A 24,679-nucleotide genomic window follows, 5' to 3' on the forward strand; every position below is an offset into this window, starting at 1 on the left:
GTGGGAAGGTAACAGCGTTCCATGCTCCTTTGACGTTTAGTCATGCCAATCACATGACTATGGAGACGTCTTTGGACAGCGCTGGTTCTTTGGCTTTGAAAGGGAGATGAGCACTGCCTCCTAGAGTCCCGAACGACTAGCACATATGTGCGAGGGGAACCTTTACAGCATGAGAAGTTGGTTGTGCAAATGAAGAAGGTTCCCTGCCTGAATGGGAGGCTGGGGGAGCTTTTGATCTCTAGCAGCAGTAAAGCCAGCAAAAGCTTCTGTCTATGTTTAGCTTCCAAGTGAAATGGTGGCGAATAGTGTCCAAATTTCCTTTTGTTCATTTCCGATTGATGGCTGAGAGATGTATTACCAGGATTGAGTCAGTGACATTTAGATTTGATAAAGTCGATCTCATGTTGCTTTGAAAGGCAAAGAATCTACCTTTGCAGGGAGGATGCTATTCAGCATAACAAAAGGGACAGGAGGAGAGATTAGTCAGAAGAAGTTTCCCCAGATTAAGTGTTCTCAAGATTTATTGAGGCTACAACCTGAGAACCATAAACCAACATGGTTGGGAAATTTGGCTTCTGAATTACTTCATCTTGATTTTGGAGGGTCATCTCAAACCTTTGTTCTTTTGGCTGAAGTGAAAATGTGCCTATTAATGCACATGGCAGTTTATTGCATTTTTCAGAGTTCTTGTTCAAGTTGTTGAGTTATTACCAGGATTTATTTTTTAAAAAAGGTGTGTATTGATTCTTTTTTTGTTTTGGTGCTATGATATAATCATGGGATTGAAACGTTTATGACCCCTTTTCTGTGTTTTAATTAATAAGACATGTTTTGATTATACTTATCGGGAAAGAAAAATATCGAAATCAAACTCAAAAGGGTTGCAAATTTTGCATTTCGTCAGGCTCAAAATTAATACGATAATTTTTTTCCCAAGACACTGGAAGACAATTGAAACTGAGAGTGGGAGTGATCTGATGAGCAACCAAGCTTGCCTTCTCCCCCAAACCACAAAAGTGTTTCACAGAAGAATATTAGTATTATCTAACTCTCATCCCACATGAACTCTCAGCCCCAAATCTTCCCATACATGACATTTTTGTTGTTTAATTCCATGTTTAAGTTTGCAGGATATCAGTTCTATGTATCACCCACTGAATGTCTTGGTGCAAGAATTTGCATTAGTCTTCAAAGACTGCTCTCAAATGGTGCAGCCTCTCTTGTGTTTTTTGACAGACTTCAAGGAGATCAGTCAAGCTAAAGCAGGGAAAGCACTGGCCGATATTCCGTGGGGTCCATTACTCAAGCAGTAAAAATATAACCTGGCATTATCATATAAGACCATTGATTTAAAGAGGTCTATCATGATTCAGCAATAAGTCATTCTGGGGAGTTCTCTCAAATTTAGTATGGAAGATGTAAGTATGGTTTCTGGAACTCCTTGTACTAGTAGACGCAGTGCGTGAACTGCTGTGGAAAACTGCTTTCTAGATTAGGCAGTGTAGTAACGCTTGGCCTTGTTCTCCATTGATAGTCCTCCTGCTTACATTAATCAGTGGATGAGTTAAGAATGTTGGTATAGTCTGCAAATTATGGAACATAGTGAATTGACCCCACCCATTTTTTTCCAGGATTGATTTGGAGCTAATATAACTTTCACTGGTCAGTAATATTGCCTGAGCATTAATAGTACTTTCTATTGTCCATGATTGAGATGAATCTTTGAGAGGACCTCTTTTCTTTGGTCTTCTCTAAATACAATCTCCCTGGGATGGGATGGTTTTTCTTTCTACCTCTGTGGTCACACTGGGATGGAAATTGGGCTGTAAATATGATGTGCCTATCCTGGTCGTATTAATTGTGATATATATTTAAATATATATCTATTTAAAACTGACCCTTTGGATGATTGTGCACAAGATTGTGCATTGCTAGCACGTGACAGTAGGTCAGAGATTACTGGGTCAGTTGTGTTGTTCAAACATGGCTGCTGTGAAGCAGTTGCTTAAAAGAGCAGATTTCATTGGAGTGGATAAGTTGTTATTTTTAAAATCTGTATCAGTGTACCATTATTTAAATATTTGGGGGGATTTTACTGAAAAAAATCTATGAAAAGAAAAAGCTGTTTTCCAGTATTTGATTTGGGTTTTGTTTTTTTGATTAAGTTGCCAAGCAAATCACCATTTTTCATTTCTGTCTTCTTTTTTTCCATTTTCCTTCTCACGTTGAAGGTCATTTTTAGGTGGTGGTAGGGCAATCTCTGCCAAGCAACGTGGCAGCATATAGTTGACCTTGACTGATGTTGAAAAAGCTAAGACAAAATGAAACTAGTATTTAGAAAGAAGGTAATGAGGAAAGGTAAGATGAACAAACAAGTTAGGATAGGAAGCCAAATAATCAACTAGCTCACTTGGAAGAAGTCGGTGGCAAGAAGTCTGCATATCCACAAAGTCACCAGGAACAGTCAAATTTGTGAATAGATTGCCTCTTGATTTTTTTTCTCCCAAAATATTTGTGTATCAGCCTTATTTCTGTACTTGAAAAAAATACTTGGCAGACTTTATTGGGTTGGCAGATGTTCTCATTCAATCCTTAACCTCCTACCAAGGATTTCTGGTCACAATGCCAGTTCACTGCTGAGACATTAGCCAGCTCTGTACATTGTATGACCTATTTGCATTTCAGTTGATGCAGCATTGAGCAAGAGAAGCTGAGTTGGTTTCTCCTATCGTTGGTAGTCTTCTCAGATGAACCTCCTGGGAGATGCTTAGCTTTTGAGTTGGGTTATCCATAGAACGACTACATTTATATGCCCTGAATAGATGGAGTAAAAATAATGTCGAACAGCTGGGAGGAAGAGAGAAGCTTAGCAAGAGAACAGAGATGATTACAAAGGCTCCAGACTTTTTTTTTGCCAAACTTTTAACTGATCCCATGCTGGTTCTTTCTGCATTGACTCCAGGGTGGATTTGATTTAAATTGAGTGGATTTGAATCATGATTTAAATCACTAGTAAAAAGATTTGATTTAAATCAACTCGATTTAAATCATAATTTTTAAAAGAGCAACTGTCACCTCTGTCCTGCAGTGGCTCCTCCTCTGATCTGCTGTTGACTCACTGACAGTCCCAATATTGCAGAATATACAGCCTCATGCTATATAACTAAGCTCCATTTCCTGCTGAATAAACGAAATTATTAGTGTATCTTAAATAGAAAACTATCTTTAGATATATTTTTACTCCAAAAGCATTTTATTAAAATAAATTTGATAAAAATAAAAAAATCCAATTTAATTTTTTTTTTTAAAAAAATGGGATTTTTAAAAAAATCATTGGTTTTTATCCACCCTGATTGGCTACCTTCCTTGGCGCCCTGGTGGCGCAGTGGTTAGAATGCAATCTCGTAGGCAAACACTGCCCACAGTCTGGCATTTGATCCTGACAGGGCTCAAGGTTGAATCAGGCTTCCATTCTTTCAAGGTTGGTAAAATGAGAGCCCAAATTGTAGGAGGCAATAGGCTGACATTGTAAACTGCTCAGAGAGTGCTGCAAAACACTATGAAGCAGTAGGTGAGTTTAAGTGCTGTTGCTATGAGAAATTACAGGAAGTGCTGACAACCTCAAAGAAGAGAAATCTGCAGCCTTCCAGATCTTGAAAACACCCTCCTAGCGTTCTTCAGCATTGATCTTGTTATCTGGAGTTGTAGTTTAGCAGCATAGGTGGATCACATATCCCTCTCTGACTTTAGGTTTGATTTCATCGAAGCGGAGAACCAAAAATGTAAGCCTATTAAGCCATCTTGATCAAAGGAGCAATGAGTGGAATTAACTGCCCCCCCCCCGTCTTTTTAGTTGACTTTTTGCTATTTGTGTGTGTGTGAACTTTTTTTATCAAATGCTTGAGATGGTTCCTACAAACTTACTCTTATTGTGGCTGGAATGAGAGCCTGGATAGAAAGGGAGGGCCTGTATTACATTTGTCCTACGGACTTTTGCGGTTTGATGTTATGAAGATGGAGTTCCTTTTCATCCCCCCCGCCCTTTTATTTTCCACAAAGTCTTCCGATCTGGTAAATTTTGCATAGTTGCCTCCTTTCTGTTGCTACACAACTTGATGAACTTCCAATTGTTGTCAAATACTGTTGTGCAAACAACATGCCTGGATCATTGCATATCCTATTATACATAATATATTTGACCAATGGTTTAAAGGTTCCAGGCTGTAAAACGAAGGGACCTCAGATAGTCTATGGTGAAGGACGACATTGTTTCATGAAGTTCCTTCAATTTGGGACCAGAATTACAAGAACGTGTTATGGATATATTCATAGAATGGATATTATGGAGGCTTTGTCCAATTACAAAATTCTTATTTGTTAGCAGGCGAGTTATAGAAGGTGGCAGCACTTAGCCAATCTTGGCTGGTCTTGAAAAAGCTAAACAGATATTAAACTAGTTAGTAGTTTGATGAGGACCACACAAGAATAGCCTAGTCCTGTAAATGAGAATGAGTGGAGAGAAATATTCTAAAAAACAAAGACAGTTCTGGCATACTCTTGCCAAGGAAATGACATGAACATGCATAAAGTCATCAGATGTGTAGTGCAACTTCCACAAAAACTGCTAGGACTAGTTATGGCAAGATTTCTGAAGAGGTTTGCCATTGCCTGCTTCTTAGAACTGAGAGTGAATGACTGGTCCAAGTGCACTTGATTAACTTTGACCCTAAGGTGGGACTAGGGCTCACAGTCTCCTGGTTTCTCGCCTGGTGTCTTATCCATTACACCAAACTGGTCCAAATGGTCTACTATCTGAACGATAATAGCCAAAATAATCATTAGAATGACTGTGGCAAAAGAAAGCAAAGATAGTACCAATAGTAATATGCACCATGGATGCAATTTCAAACACCATTTGGAATTGACAAACACATCAGTCAATTGCAAAAAGCAGCTTCACCTGAAACAGCTTACAGCCTAAAATGATACCTTTAATACTATTAAACAACAACAACTGCCTACCTCGGGTTCTTGGGAAGGACTTAATAGGCGCCCAGAAATTCCAAATTCAGTCTAAACATCTAGCCAACTGACCAATAACAATGATAATACCATCAGAGCCTAGATCCCCCAGCTTGAGCTGGGGATGTTGCGTGCTATACACATCTAGAGGATGCTAGCTCAAAGGAGTTAATCTAGGTAGTGAAGACATTTGGATGTCACTGTCGATCAGCGATGGCGAACCTTTTTTGGCTTGCATGCCACAAGTGGGGGGAGCGCAGGGGGGTCACGTGTGGGCATGCTGCACCCATAATGCAATGCGTGACCCCCCCCCAGTGTGCATGCGCGCACAACAGGCGCGACCTCCCCATTTTTACATGCTTTTTTCGCCCTCCCCAGGCTCCAGAGGCTTTATAGGAGCCTGGGCAGGGCAAAAAGAGCCTCCCCCGTCCCCCCGGAGGCCCTCTGGAGGCTTCAGGGACTGTCCGGAGGCTTCCCTGAAGCCTTCAGAATGTTTAAAACGACCCTCTGAGCAAACCGGAAGTGACTTCCGGTTTGCTTGGAGGGTCGTTTTTAGCGCTCCAAAGGCGTCAGGGAAGCCTCCGGATGGTCCCTGAAGCCTTCGGAACGCTTAAAACGACCCTCCGAGCAACCCAGAAGTCACTTCCGGTTTGCTCAGAGAGTCGTTTTAAGCATTCCGAAGGCTTCAGGGAAGCCTCCGGATGGTCCCTGAAGCCTCCGGAGAGCCTCCAGGGGGGGAGGCTCTTTTCGCCCTCCCCAGGCTCCTATAAAGTCTCTGGAGGCTGGGGAGGGCGAAAAATGGCTTTTAAAAACGGTGAACTCAGTTGTCGCGTCGCGTCGCGTGCCCTGACAAATGGCTCCGCGTGCCACCTGTGGCATGCATGCCATATGTTCGGCATCACTGTTGTAGATGTTACCCTGCCGCAAAATTGTTGGACTAAAATTACTGACACATGTCCTGTGTCATCTATAGGCATGATTGCAGCTGCAGATTTCAAACTAAATACATTCCTTGAGGCCAAATCTCCCCCCTCCCTCCCTCCCCCCTCTCTCTCACACACACAGTTGCAAATTGTATGCTAACCAATAGTATGAGCAGATATCCACAACTGGCTTATTGCACTGAAAAATCACACATTTGTTGATCTGTAAAGTATTATAAAAAGAAAAACAGGTTCCAAAATTTAATGCAGAATCCCCAAAGAAGAGGGAGAGAAATAAATCACTCCTGCAAGATGATAGAGAATAACGTAATCCTATATTTATCTGGTTGAAAATAATCTCACATTGTGACAAGACAGCAGTATGAAGACACTTGATATAGTTGAATATTTCCCACATTGTGAGGAAGCATCCCTATTTATTCTCTTTGGCTATTTACCTTCTCATATAGGGTGGTGGTGTGGAGAACAGACTGCAGAAAAGTAGGAACACCCTAGATCAGGGGTGTCAAACTTGTGTTGTCAAGTCGTCATCACGTGACGTATCGGGACTCTTTTCCCTTTCGCTAAACTGGGTGGGGGCGGGGCCAGCACATGATGTATCGGCTCCAAGTTTGACACCCCTGCCCTAGATGTTGGGCCACTCTTGTCAATCTAGAATCCTGCTTGTATAGTCAACAAGCATTTTCTAGTGGGAAGATCAAAAGCAGAGCACAAAAAACTAGAGTCTACTCATGTCTCCAGGGCCTTGTTTTGAAAGACATACGGCCTCTTACATTGAAGACCATTGAGAGATATAGAAATGGCCTTGAAGGAAATATTCAGAAGTGAAAACATTATAAAATGAAAAGGTTCTTGGAAAGGAGGTAATAGTGGAATGAGCCTCCAGCTGTCTCCTTTCTATCTCATTGGAATATAAAAGGCAAGGAAAGAAAACACAGATGGATTTGCAAGATTCTGCTAATATAGTCTATATCAGGGGTCTCCAAACTTGGCAATGTTTATTGAGAACAAGACATCAGAGTGTCAAATACTGGTGTCCATGTACACCATCATGACACAAGGTAAAAGAAAGGAAATCTGGAACCCTAAATTAGTTCCATAACCATTACTGGCTGATCGTACTGAATACAGGAAGCAGTTGATGTAATATGGTATCTATTTTTTAATCCACATTAATTATCTTTCTACAGTATTTTGGACTTCCATTTTCTTCCTATAGGAAGACCCACATAATGTGTATTAATGCAGTTTGGAGATTTGTAGTGCATCTATAGCTATAACATAGCATGCCTGGCTATTCAGACTGAATTGCAGTTTGCACTGTAGCTTAAAACGGATGGAAGGCAACCTGGAGAATTATGCAGAATTAGAGAGTAGGTCTTTTATTATTGCATTATTATTTCTGGCTGTTCCTTCATTACCTTTTGCTGAAGAATATACCAAGGAGTTGCATAACTCTGTATACAGGCATAGGGTACTTGGATGCAGTTTTGGCAAATGTGCCTGTTATTTCACACGGCAGTCTGGACTTCAAATCGTAAGAGCTGAACATTTCTCCAGAGTCTGTGAGAAACCTTTGAAATCCATTAACCTTTCTCAGCCTTTATAGAAGAAGAAAGAGAAGCATCTCTAAATCAGAAAGTGATCTGACTATGATAAAATCTTCGGTCTATCTGTCATCTCTGTCAAATCTGTCATCTCTATCATCTCTATATCTCTTATCTGTATCTGTATCACCTACCTACTACCTACCATCTATCTACTTATCATCTATCTACATCCATCCATCCATCCATCACATGTTATAGCCACCCATCTCAAAATATAGTGTCTCCAAGTGGCTTACAATAAAAACAATAAAACCCTAATGTTATTTTTTTTAAAAAAAAAGATCTCAATGATCTCCTATTAATAACAAGACAGTGGAGAGAATTGGTTTTAAAAACAATGCAGCCATCTCATCATTTCTCTTTTCTTTGAGATCCCCAGGCCTCCTGGCACAGCCATGACTTCTAGAAGAGTGTGAAGGATGGGGCTAAACTCGTCCGGGTGAAACGATGTTCCACAGGGGAGGCGCCACAACAGAAATGGCCTGTTTCCTGAGTCCCACCAAATAAAACTCTTGTGGATGGTTTCTCTTTAGTCAGATGTGTTGGGAAAGGCAGTTGTAATTGGGTGGAGGTGGTCAAATAACCTGTCCCTATGCCACGAAGTGTTTTAAAAGTTGTAACCAATCCCTTGAGTTGGACTCAAGCAAACTGGCAGTCAATGCAGCTCACAGAGGAATGCTTGCCATTGTAGGGACATAAGAACTGCCTGCGATGCTGCATTTTGTACCAACTGAAACTTCCAGATCCTATTTAAGGATAGCCCCATATAGAGCGCATTACCGTAGTCCATTTGAAATCTGAATAGGGGATGAGTGATGGTGAGTAGAGCCTCTCAGTCAAGGAATAGGTAAAATTGGAGCATAACCCAAAATCGTGTCAAAAGCCCTCTTAGCCACAACTTTGAGCAGGAATGATAATATTCTAATGGTGTTCTGTCAACTTAATACAATACAATACAATAGTAGAGGAGGAAGGCAGGAAACCCTATACCGTTTCAGACAAATAGCTATCCAACATCTTCTTAAAGACTTCCAGTGTTGGGGCATTCACAACTTCTGGAGGCAAGCTGTTCCACTGATTAATTGTTCTCACTGTCAGGAAATTTCTCCTCAGTTCTAAGTTGCTTCTCTCCTTGATTAGTTTCCACCCATTGCTTCTTGTTCTACCTTCAGGTGCCTTGGAGAATAGTTTGACTCCCTCTTCTTTGTGGCAACCCCTGAGATATTGGAACACTGCTATCATGTCTCCCCTAGTCCTTCTTTCTCTTAAGCTAAACATACCCAGTTCCTGCAACCGTTCTTCATATGTTTTAGTCTCCAGTCCCCTAATCATCTTTGTTGCTCTTCTCTGCACTCTTTCTAGAGTCTCCACATCTTTTTTACATCGTGGCGACCAGAACTGAATGCAGTATTCCAAGTGTGGCCTTACCAAGGCATTATAAAGTGGTATTAACACGTCACGTGATCTTGATTCTATCCCTCTGTTGATGCAGCCTAGGACTGCGTTGGCTTTTTTGGCAGCTGCTGCACACTGGTTGTCCACTAGGACTCCAAGATCCCTTTCACAGTTACTACTACTGAGCAAGGTATCACCTATACTGTACCTGTGCATTCCATTTTTGTTGCCTAAATGTAGAACCTTACTCTTTTCACCATTGAATTTCATTTTATTAGATAGTGCCCAATGTTCAAGTTTGTCAAGATCCTTCTGTATCTTAAGCCTATCTTCTGGAGTGTTGGCTATTCCTGCCAGCTTGGTGTCATCTGCAAATTTGATGAGTTCCCCATTTATTCCCTCATCCAAATCATTGATGAAGATGTTGAAGAGTACTTGTGATGATTCAAGGGCATGCTGGAATAAATGGGTTTAGCGTATGTATTGAGGTTCTCCAAAGGAGTCATCCTGAGAAACTAGTCATGGAAAAGGTTGTTTGCTTCAGTTCCAGCCCCAGCTCCCGCAGAGAGACTGATTAGAAATACAACAGCAGAGACTTTAGTTTTTCCTGATTGCCAAACACAACATGCATTTTTCCCTCCCTTCTGTTCCATCATATCCTATTCTTGGTAACTTCTTTACCAGTCCCTGATGTTTCCCTGGCAAAGGTTTTCAGAAGCAATTTGGCATTTCCTCCTTCCTAGGGCTGAGAGAAAATGACTGACCCAACATCACCCAATTGGCTTTGTGCCTAAGGCAGGACTAGAACTCATGGTCTCCCTGTTTCTAGACTGATGAATTAACCACTACACCGAACTGGCTCTCTTAAGATATACATGCATTTCCCTAAATTAATACTCAAAAGAGCAGGTATCCGTTGAGAACAAAAGGAATTTCTTTACATTAATGCAACCTCCCTTTTGCTCTGTACATAAATGTTTCCCAGCATGATTGAGTTTAGCAAGCCATGAATTCAGATTAATTGCTCATTGGAGTGTCTTTTGCCAAGCTGATTATTCTTGAGTTACACCTTTGTGTTTAAAAACACAAAAACCCAGAATGTTATGGAATCACTTTTTGCATTTTCTTCTAATCCTCACATTCAGCACAGCCTTCTCTTTACCCTTGTTGTTTCACAGCAAGGCACCCGAATCTATTAGTCAAGGTGTGCACTAACTATAGAGTTGAATCCCAGTCATGATTTGGTGCTTCAGGAAATAGCCCGTTTCCCTGTGTGACAAAACGGAAGCTGCCACTTCAACCTGAGGTGTAATCTGCAGTGAAATTCCTGTCTCATTGGCTCAAATGAGGAAAGGAAAAATGTTTTTCAGTAGATGTGAGGAAACCTGCAGGAGTTTTATTCAATTTTGGGGGAAAGCGACTATTGCTGTTTTGCCTGTACTGTTTTCAAATGCAATTAGTTGACATTTGCCTCCACAATACTGACCAGATTTTAAGCAATTAGGATAATCATAGGGTGGTAGAATTTTGTGATGGAAATTATTGCAACTTTGTGGGGAAGATTTGGTTGGTATATTCTGCCTTTGGCAGATGAGGCAAGCCAAAATTGAGGTACTTATCAGATGCTATAAGGAGAGCAGGATATTACTGTGTTTCCCCAAAAATAAACCAGGATCTTATTTTCTTTTGACCCCTGAAATAAACGCTTGGCTTTATTTTCGGGGAGGTCCTATTATTTTTGAGGTCCAGGAGGTGAGCGTAGTCACCTCATGGCTGCTGCTGTGTTGCAATATTTTTGGGGAGGGCTTATTTTAGCGCATGTGCACAAAAGCCCGATTGGGCTTATTATCTAGGCAGGTCTTATTTTCGGGAAAACAGGGTAGCAGGTACTATGAGTAGTAGTGCCATGTCCCCATGTTATCATTCCTGGTTGTATTGTTGGATGAATTGCTCTCTGTAATTAAAAAGTGGGCTTAATCAGTCCTCTTCCTATTCTCCCTCTCTTTAGCTTGATAGTCTGTGGTCCAATGGGGATATAACATTGGACCATTTTGCTCACTTTCAGTTGCTTCACACTAATTTTCAGTTGGGTTGATCCTGTTTACTTATTTGGTGTTCAGCCAGATCTAGTGTACACACGTTTCTCAGTTGCTATAAATAAGTTTCGCTTCCACTGCCACAATTGGTTTAATTCATTTTCAATGTCATCTATGTGGTCCCTACTACTTATGGTAGTACGTATAATTCAGCAATGAGTAGTGTTAAAGAAGTCTTAAATCGCTCTGGTTTCCATCTCATTCACAAGGGGAGAAGGGGATGTGCTGATTTAAAAAAAAGGCAACATGTCTTCCTTCCTTGTTCCATACACTCCAAAATTCCTGTTCTGATCTGTTCTGGTTGAATTACAGCCACTCTAGGAGGGCCAAAGCCTTGATAAATTTTGCAAGTTTGATGGCTGAGCTGCGTCAGACATTTTATCTCCTTATAGTTCTCTCTGTTTCTGTTTCTACCACACAGAAGCTGGCAGTAGCCTGAAGAGTGCTTGCCTGCCTCCTCAGCCTCCTGAAAACGTGGCCACTAATGTATGCACGCGACAAAAATCCATTCGATTTCAACTCACCGAAGATTGATAGGGCCAAATTTTGCTCCACCAGCAGGAACTTCACACCTGGTGCCTCAGGCCTGCTTCGAGAATCCAGAGACCAGAGATGCTGGAGACATGGTCTTCCCCATTTTTCTTTGTGGAATCCCTTTACCCCCTTTTCCTCTTTTCTTTTCTCCACCCAAATCCTGCCAGCAAGTGTCTTTTTCTGGCCTTCAGGACTTTTTGGGGGCGGGGAGGGAGTCGGGTAAATAACAGAGAGAGAGAGAGAGAGAACTGAGCGGAACCCTTGACCTCTGTTCTTCATATTTGTGGTTTCTGGTGGTGACGGTTGAGTTCACAGACTGTAAAATGATCCATTATGTCACACCACCCCCTCAAAATAAATGTTTTAATATGAACATTTGCATAGTGATTTGTTCATAAAAAGAACTGGATTCCAGAAAAAGCGGTGGCTCAGTGGCTAAGATGCTGAGCTTGTCAACCAGAAAGGTGGTTCGAATTCCTAGCGGTGCATAACAAAGTGAGCTCCTGTTATTTGTCCCAGCTTTGGCCAACCTAGCAGTTCGACAGCACCTAAAAATGCAAGTAGAAAAATAGGAACCACCTTTGGTGGGAAGGCATAACAGCGTCCCGTGCACCTTCGATGTGTAGTCATGCCGGCCACATGACCACCGAGACATCTTCGGACAGCGCTGGCTTTTTGGCTTTGAAATGGAGATGAGCACTGCCCCCTAGAGTCAGGAAGTAGCACATATATGCGAGGGGAACCTTTACCTTTAATAGTGCCAGGGACTTCACTCTTTCCTGCATAGGTTAGATCACTTGGATATAGCTTGAGGCTTTAAAGGATCGACTTTCTCCATGAGGCTGATAGGACGTTCCAGGTCATCTATGTATCTACCGAGACCAAAACTGAGCAAAAATTACCTGTCTTTTAAATCCATCCATTATCCAACAATTTATGAAACACTGTGTTCTACCACGACTATTTTATCCTTTGAAGATTTTGATATGTGACCTTTATTAAAACAAATACTTTGATCTCTGGGGCTTGAATGTCCCTTTCCAGTAGGGCTATGAAATTTAAAACCACAGTGTTCAAAAACATAGATGAAGACTCCTTTCTCTATTTTACAATAGACTATTGTGGCCCGCTAGCAGCCAGTGGAACTGGCCCCAGAGTCAGACAGTGAGGAGGTTAGGGAGGAGCATTGGCCAGCCCTGGAGGCTGTGGAAGGCTCGGATGAGGGCTCTGCATGGGAAGCAGAGATGGGGCCAAGGCCAGCTGGCAGTTCTTAGCTGCCTTCAGAGCTAGACAGCAGTGAGGCAGAGGAACAGCTGGAGCCTGTTCCCAGTGTGCGCATGTGCAGAGCTGCCAGAAGAAAAGAACAGCTGAGAAATCAGGGTCAACTTGGGAGTAAAGCCACAGGTGGATGGTGAATGGCCCCTCCCATAAGAAATAAAAGAGGAGCGAAAGAGGAGTGAGCTTTTGTAGGAAACAATTTGTTCATTCATTCATTCGTTCGTTTCAAGAGTGTGAAGATCTGTTAGTGAATCTCAGAGACTCTGTGCCAAGTCGTTCCTTGCACAGCACTGCGTCTGGAAAATATTTACATGGCAGCTTCCCAAGCTAGATAACGTCTGTGGTCATAAATTCACCTTTGAAAGACTGTTTACCAGGCCTTTGCTGAATGTGAATGAGAGGAATTCACATTTGTTTAATAAAAGGGGTTTTGTTGAGATCAGGAATCTGCTTCATTCTTTTGGGGGAAGCCTAGGTCAGAACATAACCATCCACATACCTCTGGAAATCCATGAGCGAGGCAAGTATGCAACTTGCTTCACAGGATCATGCTAAAATTCATGTTTCTTTGCACAGGAACGGAGACAATCCCAAATCAAAATCTGAAATGATGGTGGTGGTAAGGTACTGAATTTTGCTGAAAGTTTGGGGTCTGCAGAGGTCATGGTCGGTTTAGCATGCAGCAAGTCTTGTTAAGTGGTTGTCCCAGTTTGAAGATCACTCTTCTCTGCCATGAATGGTGATTAAGGATTGAAACATATATTTCAGTACTAGAAGTATCTTTTTTGGGGGGGATCCTTCCTTTGAAAATCTCAAGGATTACTCAGGCTATTAGATGCTCCTTTTATTCTGCTTCGTAACCCCTTCTTGACTGTGAATGCAGTGGGCACAAATCACTGAATGTCTTCAAGATGAAAACAGTCACAAGCCGTCTGAACAACATCAAGTTGAGTAAAGTAACTCCAGTTTGAAATTTTCTTGCATGGAGAAACTAGCATTTTGCTTGACAGTTGCCCTTTCATGCTCTTTAATTTACTTAATAAATCCATGATAAAATAACAATTTGAGAGTGAAACACTTAGGGGCTATATAAAAAGTAGCAAGAGGCCATTGCCTAGCATAAACAAACCCAACCACTTTCTTCTCTTAGTCTTTAAATGCCTAATATAGGTCGGATTTTGAGGCTGCACCAATAGACACAATTGCTTTGGGATACTGCAACTGCAGGATTTTTCTTAATATTGGGAACTAGGCTCTGTACGAAATAAAAGGACTCCCACTGAGCTGGAAAGGAAATATTTAGAGAATGAGTGTCAGGATTATTGTAATCAACAAATGAATGGACTATTCGTAAGAATAGAATAGAATAGAATAGAATAGAATAGAATAGAATAGAATAGAATAGAATAGAATAGAATAGAATTCTTTATTGGCCAAGTGTGATTGGACACATAAGGAATTTATCTTTGGTGCATATGCTCTCAGTGTACATAAAAAGATAAGATACATTCATCAAGAATCATAAGGTACAATACTTGATGATAGTCATAGGATACAAATAAGCAATCAGGAAACAATCAGTATCAATATAAATCATAAGATTACAAGCAACAAAGTTATAGTCCTGCAGTCATAAGTATAAGAAGATGGGTAATAGGAATGATAAGAACTTAACTTAACTTTATTGGATTTCTAGACCGCCCCTCTCTCAAAAGAGACTCGGGGCGGTGTACAGTCATCTTAAAATAGTTGAACAGTAAATATACATGTTATAAGTATACAATAAATAAATTAAACATAGGACTATAAGAAGACTTATAGTAATAGTAATTCAGCCTTAGTGAATAGTTTGACAGTGTTGAGGGGATTATTTGTTTAGTAGAGTGATGGCGTTCAGGGGAAAAAAAGTTGAGTTGGTCCATAGCTTCCCCAAAATGCCAAGTTCATCTTGTGGGTGGAGCAGTGATGGAATTCAAATAATTTAACAACCATTTCTCTGCCCTAATGATTTCTTCCAACAACCAGTTCACCAAACTGCTCAGAAAATTAACAACCAGTTCTCCTGAAGTGGTGCAAACTGGCTGAATCCTACCACTAGGATGGAGACAAACAATATTAAAGTCCAGTTTAAGTTTAGCCAAAGAAAAATAACCAGAGTCTCTTTTATGTTATTCCAACTATAATGCTAAGAAAAATCTGGACTCTGTCCTATGGTCCTTATAGCAGTAACCAATTGTTTTTTCATGTAATAATTAATGAGTTGTTACTGATTTAAGATTCTGACAACTTCTTTCGTTCCACAAACTTGCCTTTTTTTGTTGTTGTTAGGAATGAGAAGGAAGCTAAACTCAATTAGTACTATTGGGTTTTTTTTACAGCCAGGGAGAAATGTGTAGGGCAAAGAGAAATCACTTTCATGTTTTAGATCTGGAACTGTTTATAATCTGTCAGAAACATGTGGTGTGAAGATGGAAAGAAAGTTCAGCTCACAACAAAGGAACCTCACTAGCTAATTTTGAGAAGGAAAAGGCAGGTGACAGGTTAGATGGTGACATTGAAATCCCTATTGTGGCACTCATCAGCACCAATCTACCCCTGAAGATATCTATCAGACTTTCTGCCTTGTCCTACCATTTTTACTTTTTAAAAAGCAAATATATTTTAATGTTAAATTACAAATATAAAACTGTATTTTTAGAAGACCCTTGGATTCCACATGAGTCTTCATAAGCATTACTGGAAAATTTAAACAATGGTGAGAGAGAAGTTTGTGGAAAAGATCCTGGAAAGCTAGAGAGGAAGGCAAGGAGTAGAATTAGTGGTCAACCTACGAGTATATAGTCATGTCTATTGCACCAGCCATTGTCCACCAAAGACAAATTCCTTGTGTGTCCAATTACACTTGGCCAATAAAGAATTCTATTCTATTTTGGGATTGGGACAGCCACGTTTTCTGGAAAAGAATATTGTATAGAAAGAATAACATGTATTCCTCCATTGTGTAATTAGTTTGTGGAACTGGCTATCACAAAATGCAATCAATGTCATAGATTTAGAAGACCTTTTTTTCTTTTGAGCCTTTGACCCAACATCAACTAGTCAAGGAAGATAACTTTGTCCCTCTTCTGACTGTCCTTCGATTGTCCCAGCAACAGCTACAACAAACCTTTGTAGAATTAAGTAGGCATACGGGTAATTCTCAACTTACAACTACAGTGAGCCTGCCCATTACAGTCATAGGTTGTAACAATCGTAAAATGAGTCACCAATGTGACCATCCAGATTCTATGACTTTTGTGGCGGTTATTAAGTGAGCCAACTCTTCGCTTTGGGCCAGTTTTTGCTGAAAACCAGAAGTATCTCATGCCAATTTTTGGCAAAACTGTAAAACATAGTCATGGGATAAAAGAACACTGTAAATGGCTGCCAGTGCGGGATGGTTGCCAAGTGTCCAAAATGTCATGTGACTGGTGTCTGTGTGTGTCTGTGTGTGAGCAGTAGTCAGAATCAGGTATTAAGCAACCCTTTGTAACTTTGAACTAAGCTGAGCAATAGGTCGTAATTCAAGCACTATCTGTTTCTTTGAGGTGACGATCAGAATAAAACAAAGTGTAATTTTAAGATGCTTGAAACCATTTCTAAAGCTTCCTTGGAATATAGCCCAGGAAAATGTCTTTACCTAAACTCTGGCCTCTAATGGACAGCTGTCATCTCTCCCCTGCTTAATTAAAAGTACATGACACTGCTGATGTGTTCCAGCATTGCCCTTCATTATTCCAGGGTGCTCATCCTGAAACAATTGACTGACCTTTGAGACATCAAACCAAATTAGATTTTTCCCTCCAATAAATTCGATATAATTGGAGGTGTCCAGCTTGATTGTTATCAAGACTTGACAAAAGAATTAAAAGGACCTAGGTTTGATGGTTCTTTTCTCATAGTGTTTACGTGCGAGACAGACAGGTTGGAAGACAAGGATGGTTGCAGGCAGGACATAAGAGAATCCTGAAATAACACAGACCCTTTAAACCAGGGGTCTCCAACCTTGGCAACTTTTAGCCTGGCGGACTTCAACTGCAGGGAATTCTGGGAATTGAAGTCCGCTGGGCTTAAAGTTGCCAAGGTTGGAGACTCCTGCTCTAAACCTCCCAGTTGAACACTGCACAGATCATGGTTAGAAGAACTAATAGAAATGCTAAATCATGGGTAGAATCCCCCAGCTAGGTTTACAGGTGGTCCTTCACTTAACGATCACAATTGATCCCAAAAATACTGTTGCTAACTGAAATATTTGTTCAGTGAATTTTACCCCATATTACGACTTTTCTTGCCACAGTTATTAAGTGAATCATTGTGGTTATTAAGTTAGTAACATGGTTGTTAAGTGAATCTGGCTTTCCCGTTGACCCTGTTTGTAAGACAGTCACAAAAGGTAATCACATGAGCCCAGGACACTCCTACTGTCATAAATGGGAGCCAAGGGTTCGAATTTCAATCATGTGACCATGGGATGCCGCAATGGTGGTAAGTGTGGAAAAACATAAGTCACTTGTTTCAGTGCTGCTGCAACATTGAATGGTCACTAAATGAATTGTTGTAAGTGGAGGACTACCTGTATTTCTCCAGCTCTTTCAATTCTCTCCTACTACTGCTTAACACTTTCAGAGAAGTCATAGCAGTGCCTACAAAGGATAAATATTCTGGAACTCTTTCCCAATGTTGCTTTTTCAAAAGGCAACACAACTTTTTTTGTTTTTTAATACAATAATAATACAATAGCAGAGTTGGAAGGCACCTTGGAGGTCTTCTAGTCCAACCCCCTGCCTAGGCAGGAAACCCTATACCGTTTCAGACAAATGGCTATCCAACTTCTTCTTAAAGACTTCCAGTGTTGGGGCATTCACAACTTCTGGAGGCAAGCTGTTCCACTGATTAATTGTTCTGTCAGGAAGTTTCTCCTCAGTTCTAAGTTGCTTCTCTCCTTGATTAGTTTCTACCCATTGCTTTTTGTTCTACTCTCAGGTGCCTTGGAGAATAGTTTGACTCCCTCTTCTTTGTGGCAACCCCTGAGATATTGGAACACTGCTATCATGTCTCCCCTAGTCCTTCTTTTCATTAAACTAGACATACCCAGTTCCTGCAACCGTTCTTCATATGTTTTAGTCTCCAGTCCCCTAATCATCTTTGTTGCTCTTCTCTGCACTCTTTCTAGAGTCTCCATATCTTTTCTACATCGTGGCGACCAAAACTGAATGCAGTATTCCAAGTGTGGCCTTTTCTTTGAAGACATTCCGCTTCTCATCCAAGAAGCTTCTTCAACTCTGAGAAGAAGAATCTTCTTGAATTAGAAGCAAAACATCTTCAAAGAAAGTCCAGTTGCCTCTTGAAAAAGTCTCTTTGGGACAACCATAACTTGGAAGACTGGGAATCTCCATAGACATTCTGGAACTCTTTTAATTTGCACAGTCAACAGCACTTCATCCTTTGCTACAGAAGAGAATGGCTCTCAAGATCAGTTGTCCTTCTGCTAAAGGTTCACAAGCCCCTTCAAAGGGAGGGCTCGAAACTGACATTTTAGGATTTCTGCTTTAACACTCCATTCAGTCATAAAACCACTTGGTTTTTCTCAAATGTATGGACTTTAATTCCCAGAAGTCCCCAGTCTCCAGGTGGCTGGAGACATCTGGGAGTTGAAGCTGAAGTTGCCAAGGTTGAAAAAACTCTATTCTAAACCTTTCCTGGTGCAGAGCAATCTCGGAAAGATTTTTTTAAACATAATATGCAACGTCTTCATAATACAGAACAAATATTCTTGCCACTTTCTGTTTAGGCTGGAGCCTGGCCAGGTTTCAGTCTGTCTCTGATAGCGTTTCCCTGAAGCCAAGCCTCTATTGCATTGCTTAGAACTGTGATTGATTTGTCCCCATCTCAGGCAGACATCCTGCTAGAACTCACTGCCCCTAATCCCTGACCCACAGAGGCTGTTCTCCCTCTCTTGCTAGGGAGCCCTAGGTTTCTAAAATAGGGGAAGCTAAAATGTATTTCATCAGGTGACATTTTTGCAAACTTCATGGGCTAAGTTGTGCTGGGATGGAGAGAGAAGCTAGCAAGTGGGAAATGCCTGAGCTACACATAAAAGCTGATGTAGGGTAACATTTGAGAGTGGCAGTCATAAGCCACAAAGTCCTTCATTAAATTTTCAATGGACAGTCGTAAGCAAGCTGCTGCTTTTCAACCTCAAATGCTCCAAGATGTACAGGGATGAAGTAAAGCCAACTTTACTCAAAGAAGTATGAGAAACTCAAATGCTAGCCTCAGCAGCCAGATGTCCTCCAGATCAGGGGTCTCCAACCTTGGCAACTTGAAGACTTGTGGACTTCAACTCCCAAAATTCTTTAGCATTTCTAGTAGTTCTTCTAACCATGATCTATGCAGCAAGAGGCAATTATGAGTGTGAGTATGTACGGAGAGGGGGGTTGTCACTTGGGAGGTTTAGAGCAGGGGTCTCCGACCTTGGCAACTTTAAGCCTGGCGGACTTCAACTCCCAGAATTGAAGACTTGTGGACTTCAGCGTTGGCTGGGGAATTCTGGCAGTTGAAGTCTTCAAGTTGCCAAGGTTGGAGACCCCTGCTCCAGGTCACTCCATCTCATGGAGTTTAATTCCACCACTCTTTAGGACAGCATCCCCATGCATTTGTTTTCTCACTTCCTCATTTTCCTCCAGTGATATTTTAAAGCTCCAGAAAAGCAGAAGGGACAGGAAAAGCAAACAGATACATCTAGCTGTTTGCAGCAGGGAACAATCTTTCCTCATTCTCATTTCTGGAATAGGACTTTTTCCATTTATCCCTCAAAACTATGTTTACAAAACAGACTTAGTAAGATCAGGGTGAAAAATTAGTGATTGGATTCACATATGCTAAGCTTGGAGAGGGCTAACCTACCATAAGTTAGGTTTTTTTGTGTGTGTGTGGCTTAAGATCAGTGGTGGGATTCAGCCAATTTGCACCTTGTTGGAAGAAACTCCTTTTGTTTTTTCCACTTTACAGGGCTAATCCAGTAAGGAAGGCAGGAAGGAAACATTCTGGTGTTGTTTCTAGCCTAATCTTTATTGCCCTGCTTACAGAAACCGCCTCTCTGGTTAACCCTTATTATATTGTAACAGCCCATCGACGTGAGTGATGTTGAGTTGGCCACGCCCACTGAGTCACACCTACCCAACTAGTCATTAGGGCAGAGAACCAGTTGTTAAATTATTTGAATCCAATTACTGCTTAAAATGATGTGTGAACCCAGTGCATTTTGTAAATCGATTCAGTGCATTGTACCAACCCAGAAAAAGAGTACTTCTATAACCAAATTAAGCATCTCATGGAAACCCAGTCTAGGCCCAGGATTTAGTGCCCCTCTGAGTATACATCTTACAGGTCCAGACACCGGATCTTGGGTGGTTAGTTGGTTGGCTTCTGTGGAACTGCCCGTTTGTCTATGATACTAACTTCAATGCTTCATTTAGTCCAGGGGTGCCTAACTTTAGCAACTTTAAGACTTATGGACTTCAACTCCCAGAATTCTCCAGCCAGAGTTGAAGTTCACAAGTCTTAAAGCTGCCAAGATTGGATACCCCAGATCTAGTCTGAATCGATCAACTGGATGAACGGCCTCAGTGATTGCCAATGCTGCTTCTGCTGCTTAAACATTTGCAGCAGTCTGAAAAATGCTCTGAAGGCAATTGGAGAAATCTAGAAAGCAAAGTAATAGTAACAATTTTTTGTTAAAAAAAAAAAACCTGTGCATGTGCACAGTATCTGAAAAGTGGCTTCTTTGAGTGTATCAAAAAAGAGGAAAATGAAGAAAATAATCTCTGCAGCTGCCCCCTACTTTTCCAATACTTTCATTCCTTATTTTTAGTTCCTTGAATTCTAAGAAAAAAAGCAGTCCAAGTAGAGCGCCCATCTCTCAAATTCTATTCCCAAATACACGACGGTCCTGAGCCGGTGCCCAGGGGAGCTGTCCTCAGTGCTGAACTACTTGAACTTTACAACACATCCTTGAAATAACCAAGGGTTTGCTTCAAAAGAAAATTTACACTACAATTCTTTGAGTGTTGGAAGTGAGAGCCAGTTTGGTGTAATGGTTAAAGCGTCAGTCTAGAAACCAAAAGACCATGAGTTCTAATCCCATCCTCGTTACACAGCCAACTGGGTGATCTTGTGTCAGTCACTTCCTCTCAGCCCTAGGAAGGAAGCGGTGGCAAACCACCTCTGAAATCTTATTAAAAAAACTGCAAGGACTTTTCCAGGCAGTATCAGTTGACACTGACTTGAAGGCAGCACGTGTGCATACATAAACACCTACACCTACACCCACACCCACACCACATAAAAGTTGAAAAATATATTTTAGGGCAGCTTTCCCAAAGCTTCAAATCCTCCAATTCATTTCACAGCCAATACTATCAAAGGCCATGCTGATTGAGAAGACTGAGGGTTAAGTCCAACGTAACTGCACAATCATTATCATCAGAGGTATTAATGATATCAACATCTATCAGATAGCCAATGCAATGACATGATCTAAATCCAGCCCCTTGTGTGTGCGTATGTGTCTGCGTGTCTGTGATTTGGGGTGAAGCTTTGATTTATACCTGTATCTTCTAAATTTTGATCCTCTCTCATGTCAAATTAGGGAAAGCTGATTCAGAACAAATCCACAAATTTACTGGGAAGAACTCCTCTCTACATGTTTGTTTTCCCAAAGAGTTTTAAAAAAAGGAAAAGGTCTGTGCCCTGAGAATGATGTCACACATATAAAAAATAAATATATTGACTGTCAGTCACATTACTGGAGAGTTCAAATGGGATGGGACTAAAATGGTTCCGATTACTTAAGTTAGATGGAGGAAGAAAAAACTCCCAGAATATGTGTTAAGACTTAAGGTAATGTAACATTTCCACCTAAAATATTCAGCATCTTTCTAGCTGTCACTGGAAAAAGCTTCTTGGACAGTAGAAATATGTCACTTTTGAAACAAAAAAGGGAAGTAGAGAACAAAACATGGTTTTTAACTGAGTTGTTCTTATATCCAATTGATGTAGGAAGAGGGAAAGACACAAGCCAAGCACTCCAGTGTAGGAAACAGGTTTATTATTCATAATAAAGGACCGAACAAAGAGAAAACAACTTGTCTGGACCCCGAATGATTATCATAAACAGGGTTTTATACCCCACATTATGTATACAGTTGCTGATGGTTACATTTGGCATATATGGTCCTAAGAGGAACTGGAAAATGCTTCATACAGATATTTGGTTACAGTTAATGACAGAAAAGAGAGTTACACGCATCTCAAGAATTGTGCAAACCTTATCACATTCTAACTATTGCATTTGGGGAGGAAAGCAGAAGTGAATAACATCCGTCTGGGTCAGCTTGCCTTACTGCAGATAAAAATAAACATTAGTCATATCAGCAATTCTTACAAGAAAGGAAATAAAGCTTTTGGACTTGATCAGACTTTTACAGGCCTGGGCCTGTAGCCTGATTTTTAGACCTGAACCAAGGTTTTAGCCTATCTCACAATCGCCCAAAAACTGCCTTAAAGAAATTGCTGTGGGTCAACAGGCCAAGATTACACCTGATATGAAAAATGGTGAGATAAGAAGCCCTTTTGCATTTGATGTTTCTATTTTTTTTTTCACTGCTTCAACTCTATACTTTAGTTTCCTTCTGATTTTGATGCCCAGTAGGGTGACTTCACCTGGCGGCACTCCGAGACACACGTGAGTCTCACATTGGAAAAATGTGAGACTTTGCCCAGCTATTCACAGGCAGCAAGAAACTGCTGCGAAAGCATTAGGTGCTAAAATCAATCTTCTGATGGTTGTGGTTGTAGCTAGTGTTATGGGCATTTCATTATATCTGGCACTACAAATACTCCATCATTTTTTGTAGCATATAAGCGTTCTATTTTCCCGCTTAGCAGGAATATGGCAAAAAGATACTGGGCTTTAACTGGTTTTATGCAGCACACACAATCAGAGAGAAAGGAAATATAAGACAAGAATGTTGTAACTGAGGGTTAAATGAGGGGTCCTTGGTGCTCTCTGAGCTTGGTTGTTTTCTTGGAGACATTTCATTTCCCAAACTAGGTAACATCATCAGTGCTAGCAATGTTACTTAGTTTGGGAATGAAACATCTGCAAGAAAACAACCAAACTCGGAAAACACCAAAGACCCTTCATTTTAACTCATTTTAGGCCTGGCTAAGTGGCTCAGTGACTAAGACACTGAGCTTGTCAATCAGAAAGTTGGCAGTCTGGTGGTTCAAATCCCTAGTGTAGGTCTCCTTTGTGAGCAGGGGGTTGGATTAGATGACCTCCAAAATCCCTTCCAACTCTGTTACTGTTAACTGTTAAACCTGAGCTACAAATACTCTCCTTTATCGGTATTGTACTGTATGCTTTGCCACATTGTCTATAAATCCATTAGTGATCTGTGCTAAGTAAAAGATGATGAGGGGAGCTGCTGTTTCCACGTTTTAATTCTCCCAATTGAACATCAATTGCTAATTGACTCAGATTACAATGACAACCATGGAGCAAACTACCAAACCAACTCTGAGAAACCAGGCATTAATTAAATCTTGAAACAAGCAGAGAACAATGGAAGACTATCAGCATCAGAATGCATTAACCAGCCTGTGATTGTATAAACGAGGGTTTGAACAAATAGGGGGGACATAGAAAGCACACAGTGACAAATAGACATCTATCACCCTCCTTAAAGATGGGGTTATCAATTAACTCAATGCATAATCCACACAAGTAGATAGAAATGTTGCAGAATAAGATAAGAACACCTTGTCTCCTGAATTTATGGATGCCATATCACTAGAAGTTTGACAGCCATTTGTCTTGTATGCATTTGAGTAGAGGGTTGGAATAGAAGACCTCCAACTCCGTATTCTGTTATTCTGGATCCCACCAGCCAAAAGTCCTCGGCTGATGGGATATATAGTAGGCTCCTTCTACCAGCATGAGTGGGTGAACCAATCTTTTGGGAGAAGATGGTTTTGCACATATCCTGGGCCGTAAAAGACTTTTAAAATAGTAACCAACACCTTGAATTGTGCCCAGAAACAGATCAGCAGCTAGTGCAGCTCACATAACAGTGGTGTGCCACCATAGGGGCCTCCAAAATTGTCCACACCGCTCTGTTCTGGACCAATTGTAGCTTCCAAACACTCTTCAAGGGTAGTCACATCTTCTTGGTCAAGGTGATATATTACCACTGCTTTTAATTATTTGGACATTTACTGATAACTTGATTTAACTTGTTCGTACCTTCAACAATTGAGTATCCTTAAAGTTGGCCTCAAGTATGTTACATTCTTTGAATTACCCTATTTTTCAGAGTATAAGACGCTTCGAAATATAAGACACACCTAGCTTTTGGGGAGGAAAACAAGAAAATAAATCTGCCTCTGCCTCCCAGCAATTTGCCTCCTTGCAGCAAACAGCAGACAGCCTGTTTCAGTTTCAGCACAGCCTAATTAGCACAAGCAGCTGATTGTCAATTGGACTGGCCAGCTGATTGTTATTTGGATTGGCCTCCCGGCAATCAGCTGTTTCAGGCTGCAGGGATTGCCATTGCCTATTGCCGCCTCCATGCACCCTATTTTCAGCCTCCACATCCCATTTTTGGCTTCTGTGTGCCCCATTTTCTGCCCGTTCCAGATGGTGGGGGTCAAAAGGGGCAGAAAATGGGGTGCGGAGGCTGAAAATGGGGTGCGCGGA

The 24,679-nt window shown here is 41.0% G+C and overlaps 1 protein-coding gene and 1 long non-coding RNA gene across 3 annotated transcripts in view; both read left to right on the top strand.

Annotated features, from left to right (window-relative positions):
- The window catches only part of LRFN5 (leucine rich repeat and fibronectin type III domain containing 5), a 142,751-nt gene extending 130,703 nt beyond the window's left edge, over positions 1-12,048 (top strand). For both annotated transcript variants that reach the window (XM_081935106.1, XM_081935105.1), the window contains exon 4: positions 11,489-12,048. In XM_081935106.1, coding sequence (XP_081791232.1) covers positions 11,489-11,501 — 13 coding nt within the window. In that variant the 3' untranslated portion in view covers positions 11,502-12,048. The remainder of the gene's footprint in view (positions 1-11,488) is intronic.
- LOC309383025 overlaps positions 1-24,679 on the top strand; it is a 904,876-nt gene that overhangs the window by 769,965 nt on the left and 110,232 nt on the right. The gene's annotated exons all lie outside the window — the stretch shown is intronic.

The sequence above is a fragment of the Natrix helvetica genome (genome assembly GCF_964273705.1).
Source record: "Natrix helvetica genome assembly, chromosome: 1".
In the NCBI taxonomy this organism is placed as follows: Eukaryota; Metazoa; Chordata; class Lepidosauria; order Squamata; family Natricidae; genus Natrix; species Natrix helvetica.